The following is a 22,702-nucleotide window of genomic DNA, read 5'->3' as shown; positions in this document are numbered from 1 at the left end:
CTCATTTGACAGAAACAAGGGTTTACTCTAATACTAATTTCCAAGAGTCTTTGTTGGTTTGTTTTTTTGTCTCATTTGTGTTTCATGGGTGCAGTTTGTTATTATCTCTTGAGGATTTTTTTGAAAGTTAGGTTTATTGAGACATAAATGTACATATAATAAAAATTCACCCTTTTTATTGCATAGTTTTGACAGGTAACTATTGCCACAATCAAGATATAAAACAGTTCTTTGGGGATTTTGACCATCACTGATGTCAGTGTTTGTAGATGCGTGTTTCCCTCTGTGATTGATCTTTCATACTCTTCTCTGTAGTATATAAGCCTGCCTGCAAGCCTCTGCGAGACAGTATGTAAACTTTCACTTGATTCTCCCCACTGCCCGGCATTGAGAATATGTTCCTCTCACTGTCATTTGTACCTGTTTCCCAGCCCAAGGACTGTGTTTAAAATTATCCATACAGTAAATTTCTAGTCTTTTACTGGAATTCAGAAGGGGATCTAGCGATCTGTCTTAAATGGATATTCAGTCATGCTTGTTCTTAAGTCCAACTTTATCTTCTTCTTGAGGTTCTCAGTATTGCCAGTTCCTGAACGTTTTAGGGATTCTGCTTTTCACCTTTCCTCACAGCTGATTTAAGATTTGGCTTTCTAAGATCTTCTAAGTCATTTATCACTTCTGCTTTTCATTTTCCAAAATGTTGTTGCCATTACTTCCTCTTCTTTGACCTATGGGTTTTATGTCCTTAAAAACCCTTTACTGTCAGTGTAATGGGATTTCAGAAATGGGTAGAAGTAATTGCATGTGTTTAGCCTGCTATCTTTAAAAGTCCTCCTTTCTGAATGTGGTTCCATAGTGTAGCGGTTAGCACTTCTGCTTTATATACAGAAGTTCCTGGGTTCACTCCCCAGTGGAGTCATGGTCCATGGTCTACGGCCATGCCACCCCAGACAAGCCTGACGTCTGATCTTGGGAGCTAAGCAGGGTCAGGCCTGGTTAGTACTTGGACGGGAGACCACCTAGGAAGTCCAAGTGCTGTAGGCATAAATAATTAAAAAAAAAAAAAAAGTCTCCCATTCTTTCAAAAAAATGTTTTTAATTAATTAAATAAATAGAGGCTTGCCTTATAGACCAGAACCGTTACGATCTAGCTTCTGCCTGTCTCTCCAGCCTCATTTCTCACTCTGCTGCAACTCACCCCCAGCCTAAGCTCGTCACATGCATCTACTTAGATACTGCCAAAGAAACTGTTGCCTCATGCCTTTCAGTTCTGCACATGCTATTGGTCCTTTAAGACTCTTCAGTGAAGCTTTGCTGACTCACGTGGGTGCCCCTCTATCAGTGCTTATTGTATTACTGCAATTATTTATTTACTTAAAAAAAAATCTCATCCTAAAGGTTTCTTAACCTCTAGGTGGAAGGGCTGTCCATGGGTAAGATATAATTGGAAGAATAGGAGAGTGTGGATTATTTTTTTTCAGAGGTAGAGGAAACTTTTGGAGAGCTAGCTGCAAGAATGAAACAAAAATGTAGGGATTAGGCATAAAAACAAGTCAGACATATAGTTTTATTTTGGTTCCTCTGGCTCCTTGTAGTTGTATATGTGATTTGGTTCCAAAATTTTAGGCTTCACTACATTTAGATGCCATGTACTACAACTATATACATAGATACTGCTACTATACACACTGATTTCATAACCTGCAAATTTAAATTTAATATATGGCTAGTGATATGGAAAATGAAGAGATTGGCATGTTGCGTTGGCAAAAAATACATGTCATATTATTGTTACCGATTGCAACTAAAAAGAATGAGAACAGAAAGAGCCTTAATTTCCTGGAATGCCCTGCCTTGTGCTTCCTCTGTGTTTAAGGTTTTTAAAAATGTACAAATCAGAACTGTGTCCTCTGCTTTACTTACAAGCCTCTTTTACGTAGTGTGGAGCTGTTGTATTTTTATGTGTATTAAAGAAACGATCAGGCTCTTGTGCTTTTTGTATTTTCCATTTATTTGTATTTTGTTGTCTAGGTATTCAAGAGATTATGGCATCTGAAACCCACAATGTTAAAAAACGAAACTTTTGTAATAATATTGAGGATCATCCCATTGATCTTCCTAGAAAAAGGATCTCTAATTTCACTAATAAGAACATGAAGGAGGTAAGTTCATGGTTTCTAGGTAGCAAGTAAGACAGTTTTAGTGCATTCAGGCTAAGAATACCATAACAGAATGCCATAGACTGGGTGGCTTATAAACAACAGAAATTTATTTCTCACAGTTCTGAAGGCTGGGATCAAGGCCCTAGCAGATTTGGTATCTGGTGAGGACTCATTTTTTAGTTTGTAGATGGCTGTCTTCTTGCTTTTTCTTCACATGGTGGAAGGAATGAGAGCTCTCTGGAGTCTCTTTTTATGAGAGCTCTAATCCCATTCGTGAAGGCGCTACTTTTATGACCCAGTCACCTCTCAAAAGCCCTTCTTCCTAATACCATTATTTTGGGGGTTAGGATTTCAACATATGAATTTTGGAGAGATACAGTCTTTCAGCCATCACAGTTTAAACTGTTAGGTCTGTGAGTAGTTCTGGTTAAATAGTTTAAATGACAGGTGATACTAATTCTGTTTAACTTGCTGGAATTAAGTAGAATTAAATATTGAAAACTTTATATTCCAAAAGCTCTAAAAACTTTTTGGCCAGTATATTGTTTTGGTATGATATAATTTTAATATTTTAGTTTAATATCAAAGAGGAATCTCAGAGGCGCTTTTTGTTCACCATTGCAAGGCATATTAACATTGATATGATTTCTTTTAAGCCTATTAAAATTCAACTTATTAAGCAAGTACCCTGTGAGTATCTGCAACTAGTGGCATGGAAAATAGGCAGATGGATCTATCAGAAACATCTGTATACAATGTTCTTGTAACTAATGGTTGAAATAAAATATTAGAACAGAAAAAGCTTTAATCTGAAAACTGTTGAATTTCAGATTTGTTGATATCAATCACAAAGTTTACATAGCTTTATTAAAGAATTTAAATATGCAACAACTATCTATTTTTCAGGTTAAGAAATCTCCAAAACAGTTGGCTGCTTACATAAATAGGTAAGAGCATCTTTGAAGTTTTGGGAAACTGCAAATATTGAAAGCTGGGTAAGAATTAAAAAATAAATATTCTCTTTTATTATAATAATAGTTAATTTATTGTCAGACAGCTCCTTTGGGCCAGTTACTGGCCTAAACACATCGGTATTATCCCTGATCCTTGCAATAGTCCTACTAGATAGCTATCATTGTCCCCTAACAGTTGATGAGAAAAACTAAAGATCAGAGAAGTGATTCGTTCAGGATTACATACCCAGAAAGTGGCAAAAATGGCATTTATTCTCAGATCTGCTGAATTTTATTCTAAACCACGGGTTCTCAAAGTGTGATCTGGGACCCTGGGAGTCCCTTTTATGGAGTTTCTAAGGTCAAAACTATATTCATATCAATACTACGACATTTTTCACCTTCTTCGTTTTCATTCTCTGACAAGTATACAGTAGAATTTTCCAGAGGCTGCATGATATTTGATATCACAATAGAGTCAATGGAGAATCCAGCTATCTTCTGTTAAACCAGTTTGAGATTTTGCAGATATGAAGCAGTGCCATTCTTCTTACTGTGTGTATATATATATTTTTGAAAATATAGGGGATTTTTTTGTAAAATATTTTGTTAATATGTAATGAGCCTATTTTTTAAATAAATAAGTTGTCTCTGTTTTAGTTTCTCATACAGTAAATATCAATAGATATTGCCCACATTAAAAAATTATTTTGAGATCTCAAGAATTTTTAAGAGTACAAAGCATCCTAAGGCCAAAACATTTGAGAACCACTATAGTAAACCATGAGATGTATTCTATTGTGGTTTATTTTATTCAAACAAAATTAAATGTACTTCAACTTAAATTTTAAAATATTCAAACATGTATAATTATTTGTCGTTTTGTTAGAAAAAGTTTAGGTGGCTAGAAATTATTATAATTTTTTACTCCCAGAATGGCCTATAATATTCATTTTAAAAGCATCTAGTTATGCCTCTTTTCATTTGGTATAAAGTATCATCCTTTTCATTGCTTTTCAGATGGCTTGTAATTTCCCTCTTTGATGAGATTTTTTAAATTCTAATTTTAATGGATTGTGATCACAAAATGTGGCCTATTAAATTGTTTATTTAAAGAATTTTAAAGATCTTTATGTTGTTCTTTTTCATTTAAGAAAATCAATTCTTTTTATAGAACAGTTGGACAAGCTGTGAAAAGCCCGGATAAACTACGTAAGGTGATCTATCACAGAAAGAAAGTTCATCATCCTTTTTCAAATCCTTGTTACAAAAAAAAACAGTCCCCTAGAAGTGGGGGCTGTGACATGGCAAATAAAGAAAATGAACTGGCTTGTGCTGGCCACCTGCCTGAAAAATTATACCATGATAGTAGAACATATTTGCTTAACTCCAGAGATTCTGGTTCTTCACAGACAGAAAGCCCATCATCAAAATATAGTGGGTTTTTTTCTGAGGTAAGTAATTTTATAAACTTAACTCTACTCTTGTTTATTCAGTTGGGTTTTTTTTTTTCTTTGCCATATACTGCTAGCAGAATAATTTGTCACCTAGTGAGATTTATTTGAGTGATTGTAACTCCTTGAGACTTTCCAAATTAACCAAATTTGAATCAATAGCTTATTCCATTTCTCTAAGTTAGTAATATCTGGGATGGATTGAAATGACTGACAAGCTGCTGAATGGCGGGCAGGCCAGTAGAGATTAAAGGAAGGGAAAAGAAGTCCTGCCTAAAATGTGGTCCACCAAAGCCAGTTACGCAGGCACATTTTGTCTGGCTCTCAAAATTGCCTAGTAGAAGCTTTGTTTCGGCAAACCTGCTTTGTGCTGCTCCTCAGGCTCAGGCAAAATTAGTTGTTTGAATAGGCTCAAGGGAATTTGAGGGAAGGTGATAAAAACATTCTAAAACTAGATTGTTATGATGGTTTCACAACTCTATAAATCGATTAAAAATAATTGAATTATTTACTTTTAATGGGTGAGTTTTATGGTATATAAATTATACCTCAAAAAAGCTATTTTTTATAAAAATGGTCATTTGAAGGAATGATTTGTCAAAATTTGGAAACACACATGAGTTTATAATAACAATTATTACATGTTTATTGTATACGTTTCAGAAAATAAACCCAAAAGAAAAAATTATCTGTAATCTCAACATTTGGAAATAACAGCATTAAATTTTTTTTGTATCTTTTCTGTATACGTTACATATTATTTGATAACTTGATGTTTAATAAATTTAGATGTGTTTCCATGTGATTAAATAACACTTTTACAAATTTTTAATAGATACATAACATTACATTGTTTGAATGTACCTTAATTTCTTTAACTATGATTTTGTAAACTTAGTATTATTTCTCTCTGACATGACAGCTTAAATAGCATTTTCTATGGCATAAAAGCAGGAAAAAAATTTTAATTAAAATGGTCATAAGCATGTATAGGTGAATGAAGATGAGCATCATGTTTAGGATAATAATTACAAGTAAATAAGATGAAAGGAAGGTAGAAAATAAAGTTTATTAACTAAAACCATAATGAAATTATACAAAAAAGAATCTTTTTGCTAGTGAAGACGTTCTTGTAAAAATTAGATCCTGGAGTAATAGAAAATTAGTATTGCCAGGAGAGTGAAGGAAGTGTGTACAGTATCTGTGAGAAAAGAGGAAGCAAGGAGAATTTGGTTTAATAGTGAATTATCATGGACCCTGGAGAATAGGATGGTAACTAAACTTCAGTGTTAAAGAGAATCACTGTCATACCAATTCTTTCACAAATATTTATTGAGGGTTCCATACCGTGTAATGCATTCTAAAGGCTCTATGGAAATAGATTGGTGGGTGAAAAACGGACACTGCCCCTACTTTTGTGTAGTTATAGAAGTGATGAGGCTAATACTAATCAGATAATTATAAAAACTGCATACCTTAAAGGAAAAGAATATGTGACTATCTAACCCAGAAATCTGGCTTTGATGGAACCTAGGTTGGTTCTTCAGTTGAACTGAGGGAATAAATATTTTGACTGCAAATGCCTTTTATAAAAAAATTTCAGTTGTGCATTTGATTTAGTGTAAGACACAGTGTAAGACATTTTTTTCAAGGCCATCTTTTTGCTTTGCTTTCTGATTTGATTACTTTTTACAAGCCTTAGCCTCACACTTAACTAATAGATTTATTGAATGCTCTTTTGTTGTTTCAGAACCTTTTTCCTGATTGACTAGTGCTTGCTCTAAAAAACCCAAATCTAAAAGTGATAATATACTATGTTGTCAAAGTTCAAATCACATAATCTTTGATATAGCTGTTCTAGTTCTAAAATTAACCTTACAGAAGCATTTGTACAAGTGTATATATTTACATACATAAGGATGTTCATTGCATAGTTTTAATAGGGAAAAACCAGAATTAATCTAAAGAAATTATGATATATAAAGACTGGAGCATAATATAGTTAATTGTTTTTTAAAAATTAGATTGATCTGTGTTTTGACTTTGAAAAATCTTTATAATAAGTGAAAAGGCAAGGTTTTCAAAAATATAGATATTATAATATTTAAATTTCATGTGTATCTAATTTGTCTTTATCTAGAAAATGGTTTGAAAAGATACATATCAGTCTGTCAATGGTGATTATTTCTGGGCAGTAACATTAGCTGTTTTGTGAGCAGGTAGAGAATATTTACTTTTAGTTTGTGTTTTGTGAGCAGGTAGAGAGTATTTACTTTTAGTTGTTTTCTTACTGGCATTTAAACTTCTTACAACAGGAATTCTTGTCTATTATATAGACAAGAATGAATGAATGAATTTAAATACTTGTCACAGAACTGAATCGTTGTAATTCCTTTCTCATGCTATTCATAGGCAATAACTAGCCTATATGTTTACCTTTTCCTTTATGTTATAAATTGAATCCTGGGTTTATAGATAAGCTAAAAATAATTTATTTTACAAATTATTGAGATTTAAAAGAAATATGGTAGCACATAAGAAAAAGTTTTGGTAAAGAAATAGGTTCTAAATTTATTCAAATCATTTGTTTACTATGTTCAAGTGCAGTATTTTTTGTATGGGTGAGTAAAAGGAGTCACCTTTGTATAGTTTTAAAATACATGTCTACTAGAATAATTTACTTGAAAAAATGGTTTTATATAATTTTCCAATGTTCTTTTTAAGAAATTAGATTACTGCCTTGCAGGTTTCTCAGGACCATGAAACAATGGCACAAGTTTTATTCAGCCGGAATTTGAGATTGAATGTAGCTTTAACTTTCTGGAAAAAGAGAAGTATAAGTGAACTTGTAGCTTATTTGGTGAGGTAAGTGTGCCCTTTTATGCTTTTTGTTCAATAAAAGTAATTTCCAATGTGCTATCTAGAATTGCCTCTTCTTTTTTATGTTATTACTGGCTAAAATTTTAAACTTCCTATGTTTAGCTTCAGTAGAGAAATATGGTTTAAATTACATTCATCGCTAGTTGAAGAGTAACCAATAGACAGTTGGATTATTTGCTGAATGAATGAATATTTCAAAAGCAGTTGAAGGTTATCATAGCAGTACTATTCTTTTCGTACTCACAGGATAGAAGACCTTGGAGTGGTGGTGGATTGCCTTCCTGTGCTCACCAATAGGTAAAAAATATTTTTCAGAAAATAAATTAGTTTAAAGAAGGACAAATTATGGCCTGTTCATATTTTTATAACTTACTATTTCTTAATTTTAGTTTACAGGAAGAAAAACAATACATCTCACTCGGCTGCTGTGTAGACTTGTTGCCTCTAGTAAAATCACTGCTTAAAAGCAAATTTGAAGAGTAAGTGCTAATCTGAATCCCCATTTTTGTCTTCCAGTGTTCTTGATTTTGTGCTTTGTGAGTGCATAGCAGTAGATTGAGCTCCATGAGACATACCCGGTTTTTGTTTTCAAGTTGCTTATAGTACAGTTAGGAAAAGAATTTGACTAAGAAGTGACTAAAGAACAATTACAAAAGCATCTATAAACAAGTTACATAAAATATAGTTTTATGAAAGTAGTGAAATAAAAATTTTAAAAGAGGAAAGATCAGTGTATGTATGTGTTTTTTGAGTAGGGGGTAGTATTATTTTTTTGTAAAGGCTTCTTGGATGAAAACACTTTAATTTTGTAACAAAATGTCATTTCAGATATATAATAGTTGGTTTAAACTGGCTTCAAGCAGTCATAAAAAGATGGTGGTCAGAACTCTCATCTAAAACAGAAATTATAAATGATGGGTGAGTATACCTTTAAAGATAACCATATGCTACTAGAATTTTTTTCTAGAAAAGCTGCCTGATTAAATTAGGTGATATTTTTAATCCATAATTGTCACTATATAATATTTTTTCTCTTCATTTTCAGAGAAAAATTAAATTGGGATACTATTCATGTGAAAATTACACATGGATGTTGAATTCCAGAGCCCAGTAACCCACTGCATCTCTTCTTCTAGCAGAACCGTACTTTTCATTTTAGAAGGAAAAAGCATAGCAGTGGTTTAACCCTCTTATCCATTATAATGACTAAGGGAGAGAAAAAGAGGTGAATATTAGTAATAAGGCCCAGGAATGGAGGCATCCTGCAGAGTCCTTTAACTACCTAGACATTAACCTGTAAATCCAATGTGGATGATTACAGTTCTAAAACCTGTATTACAGTCATAATTTGAGTAGAGTTTTGATGTGAAAATGTGTGAGTATTCTACGAAATTAGCCAGATTATCATGAGTTATCAAAAGTAACTCCCAACAGTGTTCTTAAAGTTCATAGTTTTCTTTTTGGTCTCTCAGAATTTCCCCCTTCGCACCCAAGAACAGGTTGTCTAAATGCTTCAAATACCTAGTTGTTTTCTTACTGGCATTAACAACTAAGTAACCTTTAATTTCCATGATTGGCATGTACTATTTTAAAGGGTTGCTTTACTTCAAATGGTATGATTTTCTCTGATAAATACTTGAAAAATTTTAAACTGTTTTTATTAAATGCATTCACTACCAAAGTCCACATCATGTTATATGTGTATTTTCATTTTTCTTTTTTCTCCTAGAAATATTCAGATTTTAAAACAACAATTAAGTGGATTGTGGGAACAAGAAAACCATCTTACTTTGGTTCCAGGATATACTGGTAATATAGCTAAGGTAATCTATAATATAGCTAAACTTAAAAACTTAAGGTTAAACTCAATATTTAAAATTAAATAAATTCAGAAAAAATATTTTAGTATTATGCATTTATAAATGAACACTTTTAGATCTTTAAACAAAATAATTCAGTACTGTTTCAATAAAGTCTAAAGTCAATTTTATAATTGCACATGTCTTCTGGATATGAATGTGACGTTAGCAGGGAACACAAGAATTAGCCGTTAAATGCGTTTCAGATACAGCTATAGAAATAATGTGCTAGAGGTTATTTAATGACCTAGTTCCAATTAAATAAAAATGTTTGAAAAAAGTTAAAAGTCCAGGTAAAGAAGCCATCCGAAAAGATAGTGACACTCAGGAAGCAAAAGATGAGGAATATAATTAAATGGTTTGGAGGTATTATTTTTTACTTGGCTTTTGCTAATGTTATGCTTTTGGGGAAGGTAAACTGTTGAAAATATAGTATGAATATGACATTAGTCTTTATTGATTTGCTTGTCTCTTAAAGGAAAAGATACATTGCTAGTTTGGATTTTAATATTTAAACTCCAGAAAACATTGGTATATAAAATACATATAATTGCAAGGAAGAATGTCATTGTTAAGGAATACTTCCACCTGTTTACAGAGCAAACTGCTATCATAAATGGGCATTAACCAGAAATATAGAAGCATTCTTTGGTTAAAAATATATTCTAAATAAGTGGATTTATATTATGGACTTACTTGTAAAACTCTTCTTGGATACTTTCAAGAAAAAAGCAAAATGATATATCAACCAAGCGTGTTACAACTATGCATAATTTTACTATATAGAATTCTTAATGATGAAAGTCTTATAAATAGAAATCAAATTCCTAGACGTTTTTCCTGTTGGATTTTTTGACAATGGAAGAAAAACAAGTGTAAAAGCTAATAGAAAATGGAATACTTTTAGAGTGTACATGATTTATCACATTGTTTTGGAAGGGTCTTATAATCTGGCAATAGAACTGAAAAATTATTGTTTCCTTAGAAATTTGCTTTTGAGTGTAATTTTTTATAAAGAGAAGCTTTATTGTGAACATGGGATTAAGATAAGACAATACTGAGTGATTAAAAGTTCTGTGAAGTTCCTTGAGCTATGCTAAAACCTCTTTTATAATATTACACCCTCAATTGCAGTTTTCTTGAGGGTAGAAATTCAGGCTATCATCAAACTGAAGGAATTGTCATGAGTGATTTAATGATCTTGCCTAGCTATAAAAGCAGAGTTGCTTGATCACAGGAACCAAATCATTTACTCAGCACTTAGCAAACATTTATTGAGCATATGCTGTGCGCCAGGCCCTGTGCTAAACAAATGCAGAGTAAAATTTGAGTAAGACACATCTTTTACCCTCCAGAGGTTACAGAGGGAAACTAAGGCAAATTAGGTGACAAAAAGGGAGAAGGAAATGGATTGTATATGTGTATTTACTGTACTAGCTAATTGAAATGTTTTTGTTTTATTCTCTAAGGATGTAGATGCTTATTTATTACAGTTGCATTGAGAGACTTCGTCTACTAAAGAGCATTTGGTATTCAAAACATCCCTGAACCATATAATTTCCGAAATGTCTCATCAGAGAACTGTGAACTGTGGAAGAAATCAAAAACTTTTTTTTTAAGCAACAGAATGAAACCACTAGCAAAACTCTAACAATCTACTTCACATTGAAGTGGAAAAATATACGAAAGAAGCAGCTTCAGCTTCAATGAGGTGAAAGTGCACTATGAAAATTGTTCACCTTTGCTGCATTTGGGATTAATATGGTTATTTGGTAACATTGTTTAAGAACTACTGGATCTTAATGCAGTCCCGCATAAGAATATATTTTATACTATGTGAAAAAATAAGGATTTATTATTAGGAACCACAAAGACCAATCATCATTACTTTTTTTAAGACTGTGTTTTATAAGAAAACACTCAAATGTGTGCAGCTATTTTCTTATGTTGAAAAGACTTTGAAAGTTTAAAACACCATAACAGATAATCAATACTAAAAATTTCTGTCCACCCTGAGATATTGTGTACACAAAATGCCTTAATTAATAAGCCAATGTATATGATACCAATATCTGTTTTAAAAAAAAATTAAAACCAACCATGCTTCTGGCATGATAAAATCATGGAATGAAATCAGGGGCTTCCATTCATGTAGAATGTTGTTGTAAAACTTATTCCACATCATCTTTAAAACTTGAGAATATTTTTAATATCTCTGACTTTTTTTTTTTTTTTTTGCCAGAATCATGTCATGTATGTATGTGTTACTCCTATATAAAGAAAAAAGTGACTATGTATTTGTATGACTGCTTAGCTGGAAATGTTCATGGATTTGGCTTATTTATATTCACTTTCTATTGTATATAGATTTCTAATATTTTCAATTCTGTATCATTTAATCTTCCTTCATTTGAGTAAATTCACTAAATATTCTTATTTTTTGCTTTTTTAAATTCTGATTTTATATGAATTCTAATTCTTTTTCACTACATATGTTTTAAAGAATTACATACAATGCTTTAGAAATGTTTACAGTTAGTACTGACTTTCTATTTTAAATTCTAACACTTTATATTACTACCTCCTCCAATGGTTGATATGAAATGCCAGCAGACTGTATGAGGTCTTTTTTTTTTTAATACCATTTCTAGTGTCAGTGAACCCACTTGTGGAATGTCTTCACAGCTGTATATCTTAGTCTATCTTGAAAGTGATTGGTATTTAAATACCATTACTGGTTCACACATCATCTCATCTTTAATGAGCCTAAGAGGCATCTCAGCAAAGATTTTTAGCAATCACATTTCTATGCAGTAATCCCTTCAAGCACTTGAATGTAAGTCTTTAGCATTTTATCTAATTAGCGACTACTGATGTGCATCTTAAACAAGCATCTTTCTTGCTTTAAAAACTTTAAAAATGTTTCACTTAATTCTCTTTTTGTGTAGCTATATTTTATATAGCTATGTATTCCTCATAGTGAATATCAATTGTAGTAATTGGCTGTTTTCTTAAATCTTTAGAATAATTTCAGATTACTGCACGTCTGTGATTTGAGAGTTATTTAAGAACTTGTTCTTTAGAAGGTGGGAATTTGAATCGGAAACCTGCGTAATCTCTGTGAAACCTTAAGATGTTGAAATACAACCTTTCTTTGTTCCTGTTCCTTTAGTATCACTGCTTTATCTAACAGTTTGAACTAGTTAATTCAGAGCATGGCGCTAGTGAGGTTAAGGACAGGAGCTCAATCCTTTTATAGGTTCATTAACTTTATACACATACACAACTATTCATGGCTACAAATTGCACCTTCTCTTAGGTATCCATCTCACAAATTCACCTCTTGGTCGCAAGGAAGATGGTATGTATAGCCTAGCATAAACTCTTCACCTCAGATAGAAAGATAACTCAAATAATTGGTATGTGATACTATAGACTCTTAATTTAATATTTAAAGTAATATAACATTAAAAATAATATATCTAAAATACTGTGTCACTATAATCTTCTCTAGGTAAGATCGTTGAGTAAACAGTATCTTCTAAAAATTAAACTTCAATAAATCAAACCAGTAAAAACTAGATACAAATACAAATGAAACACAGTAAGAAAAGATACTATCCTGTTAACACTGAGTTCTTATGCCTAACTGGGTTTGTTGAAGGAGAGTAGATAACACTCCATTTTATATATTTGGAACTATATTAGGCAGCAAAGTCTTTAGCTCACAAAGATAATGCAATAGCACACACTCCTAATTTCTGTTCTTGACCTTTGCAGTTTGCCTTAGTACCTACCTCTCTCAGTTGCTGAGTTCTGATTAATATTAGGTGATTTTAAGATTCCTGGATAAAAGATGTTAGAAAAGTAACTATTGTTGAACCTTCTGTTGCTATTAAGCACTCCTCACACTATTTAATCAGAACAGCGTTGATCTCCAGAAGGAGCCAAAGGAAGTATTTACAAAGTATTTTGGCTGTTGTATTGACCTAGATTAGGACAATTGCTGTCATTGCTCATTTGTTGCTGTGCTACTAAGCAGTATACAGAACTGAGGGACTCCCCAAGGTCTCTATGTCTTACTACCTCTTCTACCTTCTTAGGTTTTCTGAACTGGACTTTGGTAACTTTGCAAGTCTAGAGACAGGTAGATTATTGGGGTGATAGACGGTTATAATCGAGTAATTGTTTCTACTAGGAATAAAGTGAACAGATTTTGTAATAAGTGATCATGATCAGAATAAGTGTTAAAAGTTAGGAAGCAAACATTAGCAGATGGTTTTTAAAATTAATCTTTTGGCAGTAATTTCAAAGGTCACTGACAGATTATTTACATGAATCCTGATATGCAAGAATCTGGATATAAATATCTATATTCAGTTAGGGGAATCATTAATATCAGCACTGAAGTCTAAGGGCTACTGAGGAATAAAATCTTAATCTCCCTACTTGGTACATGTCATGTCCTAACCTTAAAAATTGTGTGAGTTCAGGGCTTTATTTCTGGCCTTTGAAATAGTAATTTTCTCAGAGAACATTTTTATATTTGGAAAGTTATTGATATAATTAATATTGATGGATAACTGAATAATGATTATTAGCTATTAAATACTGATAAAAAATCATTTAAATGTTTAATTGCTTAAATCAGTCAAGGAATCTGAAAGAGCAAAATTTAAGTTAATATTTTGTTAGTCATCTTTTTATTTAAGAACAAGATGGTAATGTCAGTTGCCTTTATTGATTTAAAGGGAAAAAAATAGAATCACAAGCATCTGACTCATCTGGAGCAATCCGTTTGGATGTACTACTTACCTTTCAGTATAGACTTTTGTTTTCTCTATTCAGATGGAAACAGTATTGCTGGACATTTGTAAGTAGGTGTTTACTCCTATTGTCATTCTTTTCCTCTTAATTTCCAGTTCTTTTAGCTGTGAAAATTGTTATAAAACTTTGTGACACACTATTCCCCCTCCTTTTTTATTCTGTAACAGGAGTATAGAATAAAAAGTTTCTCCCCAAACACTGTATGCTAATTTGTAGTATAACTTGATTGGTTCAGTAACAACACCAATTATAATGAAAATAAATGCTGCATATCTTATATTCAGTATACTGAGTATATTTTTCAATACTGTACTTTAAATAATATTTCAAATATGACAGTCATAATTTCCTCTGGGTCAGATTGCTGACTTAATAATATGCTAAAATCAACTTGAGTAAAAATTAAGTACAAAACAGTACAGCTGACCCTTGAACAACACAAGGCTTATCGGCACTGACCCCCTCACCTTCTGCAGTCAAAAATTTGCATACAACTTTTGACTCCCCCAAAACTTTACTAATAGCCTACTGTGGACCAGAAGCCTTACCAATGATATAGTCAATTAACACATATTTTGTATACATATTATATACTATATTCTTATAATAAAGGAAACAAGAAAAAACTTATTAAAATCATAAGGGAGAGAAAATATATTTTCAGTGTTTATTGAGAAAAATTGCATATAAGTGGACCCATACAGTTCAAACTTATATTCAAGGGTCAACTGTATATACCACAGTATTTTCTTTTATAGACTATAATTAATCATAAAACACAAAATGGCATAGTTACTGTGTACCAGAAGTTCTATGAAAGTGTAGCCCCATGGCTGCCAGTATTTTTCATAGCAATTTTTTTTTTTTTTTTAAGCCTACAGCACCTGGTCTTCCTAGGTGGTCTCTCATCCAAGTACTAACTAGGCTCAACCCTGCTTAGCTTCTGAGATCAGACGAGACTGGGCGTGTTCAGGGTGCCATGGCCGTGGACACAAATTTTGTTATATAGTATTGCTTTGTTCAGGGTGGCATGGCCGTAGACACAAATCTTGTTATATACTGTTGCTTTGACATACAAATTACTATTCTCTGAACTACAAAGTTTTCAGATGGGAGATACCAGTAGTCTGAATAAGGATTCAGCCCTCGAATACACTTGAACTCGTGTTGATTCTTATGCTTTACAGTATTCTATGTTTTTATTCAGATTTAAACCAGGATTTTTTTTTTTTCTTAATGTCCTGTATTCAGGCAAGATTGTTGTGACACTGGCTTTACACCAAAGCTAAGAATTGATCCAAAGTATTTTCTAGAGTAAGAGTTGTCATGGGTATCCTGGTATATACTTAATTATCAGAATTACTTGCTTCTGGAATTACTATATTGCATTTATCAACCAAACTTGCAACATGGAGCGTGAACTGGAATTAGATCTCACTTTAGGAGTCAGGAGCAAAGTTAGCATCTGTTTACTTTTCTACTTTCATTAAAAAAAGAGAAAAACTTCACTAGCCCTTTGTATAAAATTAGTTGAACAGTGAATGAGGACCTACCTCACCTATCAACTTGCCCTGCAGTACACTCACCAGTTCCTCTCTGTACAACTACAGCTTATCTGCAACAAAAATAGAAATGAAGATTGATACCATTCTTAGAGGCAGGTTCTAAAGCTTACAAAAGATTTAGAAGGGTCATATCTTTTTTCCTTAGCCACTTAGATTCCTTTTCCACTAAGAATAGAAGCTAAGAAAACAGTAAAGGGGAGGAACCAACTCAGTTTTCAGTATCTTTTGAAAGTTCCTCTGCCTGTTCCTTAAACGTTCTTCAAGTTTCTATCTTACAGTCTTTTCTCTACCATTTTCATGAAAAATGGTTATTCTCATGGCTTCCTTTACCATCTACCATTGTTCTCACTTTGGAGGTGGAAGGAAGGCCATTTCTGGGTTGATCAAATGGATGTGGATTTCTTTTTAAGGTTGTAAAAAACAATGAACTGTATGTTTATCATTCTCAAATACATATCTTACCTTAAACCTCTTAGCTCATAAATTATATGTCCAACTGCTTACTGGAAACATCCATTGGGGTATCTTGTAGACATTCTAACTTCAGTACATCCAGAATTGACCTCATTCTCTACTTTCACTCCCCTCCACCAACCCTATCCCCCACCCCACAGCAATTATCGAGCCACAAACCTGTGAGTCAGCTTTGAACCATCACCAAATCATTTATCAAATCCTATTCGTGCATCCCCCTAAATTTCTCTCTTTGTACCTCTTTACCTCTCTTGCCAGTATCTTAGTCTACATTATTCTAGCAGTCTCCTGACTCTGGCATTATTCCTATATGCCTACAACCTACTGCATACATGATGCCCCAGAAGTCTGTAAAGCACAAATCTTACTGTCTCACTACTTAAGGACTTAGGAAAGAAACTGAACAGTGAGATTTACAATCTCTCAATAAGACCACCTCCCCTCCCAATGCTTCAGCTAGAATGAACTTGGTTCAGTTTCCAAAAAACTACACTTTCTCTGCAAACGCTTCATTTGTCTGAACTCTTCTCCCACAAATTCACAGTTATCTCTTTCTTAGCCTTCAGGTCTCAGCTTAAACACACTTCCTCTGGGAAGCCACCTTTAAAGCCACCTTAAAGCTAGAGGTATCTGCCATCACAGTCTCAACTTTGTTCTCTTAACACTACTTATCAGTGTTTTGTAATTGCTTATAATCTCTCTTCCCAGCTAGACTGACAGTTTCATGAGACCAGAGACTATCTGCTCTTGTCACATCCCCAGTAGCTGGCACAAAGCCTGGCAGTAGGTATTTAATTCTTATGAATAAATGCAACAGTGTGGTATCTTTGGGCATATATTGTATGAGGAAGTAATTTAGTAATCCAAAACCATTTGTGATAGTATAGCAGCTAAAAATGAGCAGTTCTAGAATAAAAATATACAGATAATCCTCTCTCTTTTGTTTTAAGAAATTGGTTTATAAATGTTCATGCTACACCAAAATTAAACCTTAGCTAAAATGTGTTTGATTCTTAAAGGTTGTTACATTTGTTTTCTCTTGTATGGTTTCTACATTCCACACCAGATACTTGCAAGTGAGGACCATCTGTACAGTGCAAAACTAAGGTAGTTTCATGTAATGTGTAAAATACATGTATTTTCTTGGAATTGAGGGTATCCTTTTGGTGTTTGTGTTTTTCTTCTGCTTTTATCTTAAAATGATTGAGAATCATTTTAAATAGTGTTTTCCCCTATAAGTTCCTTTTTTAAATTACAAAAGTAGTTTATACCTATTTATGAAAGTGAATAATAAAAAGAAAATTAAATACCCATAATCTCATCTGCCTAGAGGAACCATTGTGTCTTTCCTTCCAGATTTTCTTCTGTGTGTATTCATTTTTTAGTACAAATGGATTCATACTCTACATACTAGTATTTGATATATTGTTTCCTACTTTCCATACACTGGAAAAGCTTGAAGCTAACTGAAAATTTTTTGCCTGTTAAACCTATATGTTCTGAGCAGTTATTGTTCATTTCTTTGGGGATATTGTTAGAAGCCAAAAAAATATTTGCGAACTACTTTCGAAGCATTCTTACTATAGGATTCTGTTTTCTTGATCATTGCTAATCATTACTTATTTTTTTTAATGTTAAATAGAGAGTTTATAAGGAAAAACAATACGATTTCTGTATTTTGGAAAGAAGTATCATGTAGATTTGTTTAAATGATGCTAAATATTTGGGAACAAAATTTCAATTTTTTTACTGTGGTGTATTTCCTCAAACATAATTTTCTAAATAAATAGTAGTTCACTCCTTATGTATGACACTGACATAACATTAAACGATACAGAGTATTGAATCAGTATAGAACTAAGATTTGATTTTTGAGATTCAGCCCATTCAAATAAATCAGTTTCTAATAACCTCTCTCTTAAAACATTTTCTACAAAGAGTCTATTTATTGAATAATGTTTTCTTCTGCCTAAATAATTGTTCTTTAGGTTCTATATTCTTAATTAAAAAGTAATCTGTATTCTGTCCTGGAGGAAATTTAATGCTAGAAATGAAGAAAAAAAAATTAATGTGAATAATAGCGGCAGAGGTGGGTAAAGCTAATTGTGTGTGTGTGTGTGTGTGGATGTATACACACACACATATATAGTGAATATAAATCTATGTCTAGGATCAACCTACTATCTTATGCTGTAATGAATCATAAAGATTATTATCTTTATGTGGAGTAAGTGGAGAGTGAATCTCTTACAAATGGACACTGTCATTGAGTGATCATTTTCCTGTAGCGTATTAGTGTTTTTACGCTACTAACTAGGCAAAATTTCTTAGTCTTCGTCAACTCTAAAATCACACTTTATAATTGGCTTGCTTTCACAAAGTACCATTTAAATGTTTTAAAGAAGAGCAATTTTATTCTTTACATATTTTATTAATGATTTAATCTGATGTAGTTTTGTTTTCTTTGACCCACACTTACTGAGCCAATTAACAGCAAAAGAGATCAGGAAATTGTTAATATTCTTCTAATTAATGATTTTTAAATATTCAAATATTTTGGGGCTTTTGGTTTTGTCATGATTTTTTTAAAATAAAGATAAAATTTGTTTTGAACGGTGACTATATAGCAATTGAAACAAATGTTAGGCTTTTAAGAATGTCTGATAGTACTGATTCAGAACCATTTATTGTTGCCTTAGTCTAATAATTTAATCACTTCTGCTTTGTCAGAATCCATGTAGTTAATGTGTGTAATGACTTCACTCTACAAATCTTCTAAATATAAAATAGCTAAAATTTGCTTTAAAAGTTTCTGGTGATAACAAAGTACTTTGTTATATTATCTAAATAGTTATTTTCTGTAAATTTTATTAATTAAATGTTGACATGTTTGGAATTAAATAATGATAAGTATAGTAATTATAATAATTGACATCTTTGGTATAACCTTCAAGAGACTAGCTAGTGATTTGAACAGTATTACAACATATATCTTAAGATTTTCTTGGAAAATGATATACTTTTGTAACTTAAACTACATGAAAATAACCTGGCTTTTTCTGCTATCTTTATTAGGTTAGTAGGACCTAATAATCCTTTGAAAATATGAGCTGATATGGGAGGACTCGATTATAAATTTTATGTTTAAATGACATAAAACTTAGGGCTTTTCTTTTAAATGTTAATTCACTTGTTGACTAGTGTGATCTTTGAAGAACTGCATTATATCTTGGAAATCAAATACTTTAAGTAAAAGATATTTATAAAATGTACACAGCTTCCATGAGCTCCTTGTAACAGCTGGCACACCCCCATTTGTCATATCACATGTGGTGTGAGTTTCATGTCTGCTACTTTTGTCTCTTGATCCATCTTTTAAGAAAAAAGCAACAGCTGACTATATAAAAGGAAAAGTTTCCTCAAGTATATTCTAATAATATTATCAGTGATCTGAGTAAATTTATAACACTGATAATTTAGTTTAAAGATACCAAAGAAATATATTTGATACAACAGTCAGCAATGAAGTTGTTAACAAATGTTTAAATTTACATAAAGAACAGAACTTCAAAATTAGAGTTGAATTTATGGAATTTTCTTCTTCAAATTAGACTAATAGAAATTTCTTTTCTTCTGTTAGTCATTCCGATTATACAGCTCTCTAAAAGTCATATCAAGGAAGTTTCCCAAAACATTTATTGGAATACTAAGAAAGTGGTTTTACATCCCAATGACTACTAACAGGTATGACTGAGGCTAGGTCTAAAGTTCTCTATTTACTGCATGTAATTGTTTCTGGATGCTAAACAGAGGCATTGAGCTGCCGGATACCCATTGGATAATAAAAAGTCAACTGGTTGAGGCAGCGAGACTACATAATCAACAAATTACTTGCCATGTGCTTGTTAATATTAAGCACAAAGGTAAGGCACAGTCCCTGACGTCAAAGAATTCTTTTTTAAAAAATTCAGATGCTCCTTTATTTTAAAAAAATTTTTAAATTATGGTTAACATACAATATTAGTTTCAAGTGTACAACTTAGTGTTAGACATTTATATACCTTACAATGTGATCACCCATAAGTCTAATACCAATCTGAAATCATACATAGTTATTACAGTGTTATCGACTGTATTCTTTATGCTGTATTTTTCATCCTCGTGACTAAAAACTGGCAATTTGTACTTCTTAACCCTTTTCACCTTTTTTTACCCAGCTTCCCAACCCCGCTCCCATCTGACGATTACCAATTTGTTCTCTATGAGTTTGTTTATGTTTTGATTTTTTTTTTAATTCCACATATAAGTGAAATCATATAGTATTTGTCTTCTTCTGTCTGGCTTATTTCATTTAGCGTAATATCCTCTAGGTCCATCCATGTTATCACAATGGCAAGATTTTATTCTTTTTTATTGTTGATTAATATTCTATTATGTATATACCACAACTTCTGTATCCATTTGTCTATCAATGGACACTTAGGTTGATATCTTACCTATTGTAAATAATGCTACAATAAAGATAGAGGTGCGTATATTTTTTCGAATTAGTGTTTTGGATTTCTTCAGATAAACACCCAGGTGTGGAATTGCTGGGTTATATGGTAGTTCTATTTTTAATTTTTTGAGGAACCTCCATACTGTTTTCCATAGAGGCTACAACAATTAATTTAAAAAGAGTTGTTCTAAAATACTAAGTGTACTGTGATTCTAAAACTGTACTATGGAAAAGATTTTGAAAGCTTTAGTTCTTATGTATACTTTTAAGAAGACCCAAATCCAGCAATTTTATACTCAAATGCTTAAAGTAGTATATTGAACATTTTACAGTTTTTTCTTTATGCAGTGCATATTACTTTTTACTAGATAACTGGCTACAAAAGAGTAAAGCTGTTTTCCCTGGTGTTTAATAGGGAGTTTTGTATACCATGGCCATCCCCATTTATTTCTAAATTAGATATATGATATTGAAACTTATGTATTAGTTAATTATCCATATCTATGTCTTTTGAGAATAGTAACATCTAGTGGATTAAGGTACAGCTTTCAAGAACATTTTGTCTTGGGTTCTTTTCATCCTTCCCTGCATATTATGACTTGTTTAATGGGTAGCTGCTTGGAAATTATTCTTACACACACCTGACCCAGAAGAATTCTGATTATACCATTTCCTGATCACCTTCAATTTATTTTAAATTTTTTACCGCTTTATTGAGGTATAATTGATATACGAAAAACTGTGCATATTTAGTTAATACAATTTGATGAGTTTGGACATATTTACAGATGTATATCTGTGATACAATCACCATATTTAAAGAAATAAACGTATCCCTTAACTCTAAAGTTTCCTTGTGTCCTTGTGTCCTTTGTGTGTATGTGTGCACGTGGTATGAACACTTACATTGACGATCTCCCCTTTTATCAAAATTTTAAGTGCACAATACAGCATTATTCATAATAGCTAAGATAAGGAAACAACCCAAATGTTCATCAACAGACAAATGGATAAAGAAAATGTGTTATATACATACAGTGGAATATTATTCAGCTTTAAAAAAGAAGAAAATCCTACCATTTGCAACATGGATGGACCTGGAAGATATTATACTAAGCGAAATAATAAAACACACAAGGACAAATACATAAGTCCATTTATACGAAGTACCTAAAATTCTCAAATGTACAGAAGCAGAAAATAGAATGGTGATTGCCAGGCCATGGTGGGGAGAGGAAGTGGAGAGTTGGTGAACTGGTATAAAGTTACAGTAATACAAGATGAATATGTTCTAGACATCTGTACAGTGAAGGGCCTACAGATGACTATCTTGTTTAGCCATTCATACCTTTGGAAGCTGACATGAATGCTCCATCAAAGAAACTAATATTCAAATTTTTGCTGAAAGTAGAGCTGATTTTTTTCACCTTCCTTTATGGTACTTTGCTCTTCGATTTTCTTGTACATGCCATGTACATCCTTGTTTGCATTTAATTTAGATTGTAAGTCAGCTAGACTACACATGCCCTCTGAGCTTGTGTCTTGCATCAATCATACTGAGTAAATGCATGCCTGGAAAATTTTAAGTATCCATTTTTTGCTTTTTTTTTTCATGAGTTGTTGCAGCAACATTCTTTCTAAATTACTACTTTTGGCTCTTCAAGAAAAAGTCCCATTTTAATTATAAATGATACACAAAAGCAAAACTGTAGATCTTTGGGTTTGTAATACCATCTTTTATAGGAAAAAAAATGTATATGTTATGTAAAATGGTAGCCTTTAAATATACCTACCTTCTACTCCTGCCTGAGATACCATTTTAGCTAAAATATTACCTGGTAGAATTGGCATTGTATAGTGGTTATGCAATGACAGTAGATTACATTCCTAATGAACAAGATAAAGCCATATGCCAAAAGCACTCCCTTCGTAGGGGTGTGGTCAGCCTAGAATAAATACATTCCTTGAACTATCTCAAATGAAATTGCTGAACTTTTCATTCCAGACAAAGTTTCTTATGTTCTGGGGAA

At 32.3% G+C, this 22,702-nt stretch overlaps 1 protein-coding gene and 1 pseudogene across 1 annotated transcript in view; one reads left to right on the top strand and one right to left on the bottom strand.

Annotated features, from left to right (window-relative positions):
• Positions 1 to 14,412, top strand: part of KATNBL1 (katanin regulatory subunit B1 like 1) — a 33,793-nt gene extending 19,381 nt beyond the window's left edge. Inside the window, exons 2-10 of the mRNA XM_006920527.3 lie at positions 2,032 to 2,162; positions 3,069 to 3,109; positions 4,290 to 4,569; positions 7,316 to 7,434; positions 7,696 to 7,746; positions 7,839 to 7,928; positions 8,278 to 8,367; positions 9,179 to 9,272; positions 10,778 to 14,412. Of these exons, the coding sequence (XP_006920589.1) occupies positions 2,046 to 2,162; positions 3,069 to 3,109; positions 4,290 to 4,569; positions 7,316 to 7,434; positions 7,696 to 7,746; positions 7,839 to 7,928; positions 8,278 to 8,367; positions 9,179 to 9,272; positions 10,778 to 10,810 (915 nt within the window). The 5' untranslated portion in view covers positions 2,032 to 2,045 and the 3' untranslated portion in view covers positions 10,811 to 14,412. The remainder of the gene's footprint in view (positions 1 to 2,031; positions 2,163 to 3,068; positions 3,110 to 4,289; positions 4,570 to 7,315; positions 7,435 to 7,695; positions 7,747 to 7,838; positions 7,929 to 8,277; positions 8,368 to 9,178; positions 9,273 to 10,777) is intronic.
• A 595-nt stretch (positions 14,413 to 15,007) lies between these two features.
• On the bottom strand, positions 15,008 to 15,126 carry LOC112469781 (annotated as a pseudogene).
• Between the last annotated feature and the right edge of the window lie 7,576 nt (positions 15,127 to 22,702).

Source organism: Pteropus alecto, unplaced genomic scaffold (genome assembly GCF_000325575.1).
Source record: "Pteropus alecto unplaced genomic scaffold, ASM32557v1 scaffold86, whole genome shotgun sequence".
NCBI classification, from domain to species: Eukaryota; Metazoa; Chordata; class Mammalia; order Chiroptera; family Pteropodidae; genus Pteropus; species Pteropus alecto.
The sequence above is the reverse complement of the archived record's forward strand: the minus strand, read 5'-3'. Positions and strand labels throughout refer to the sequence as shown.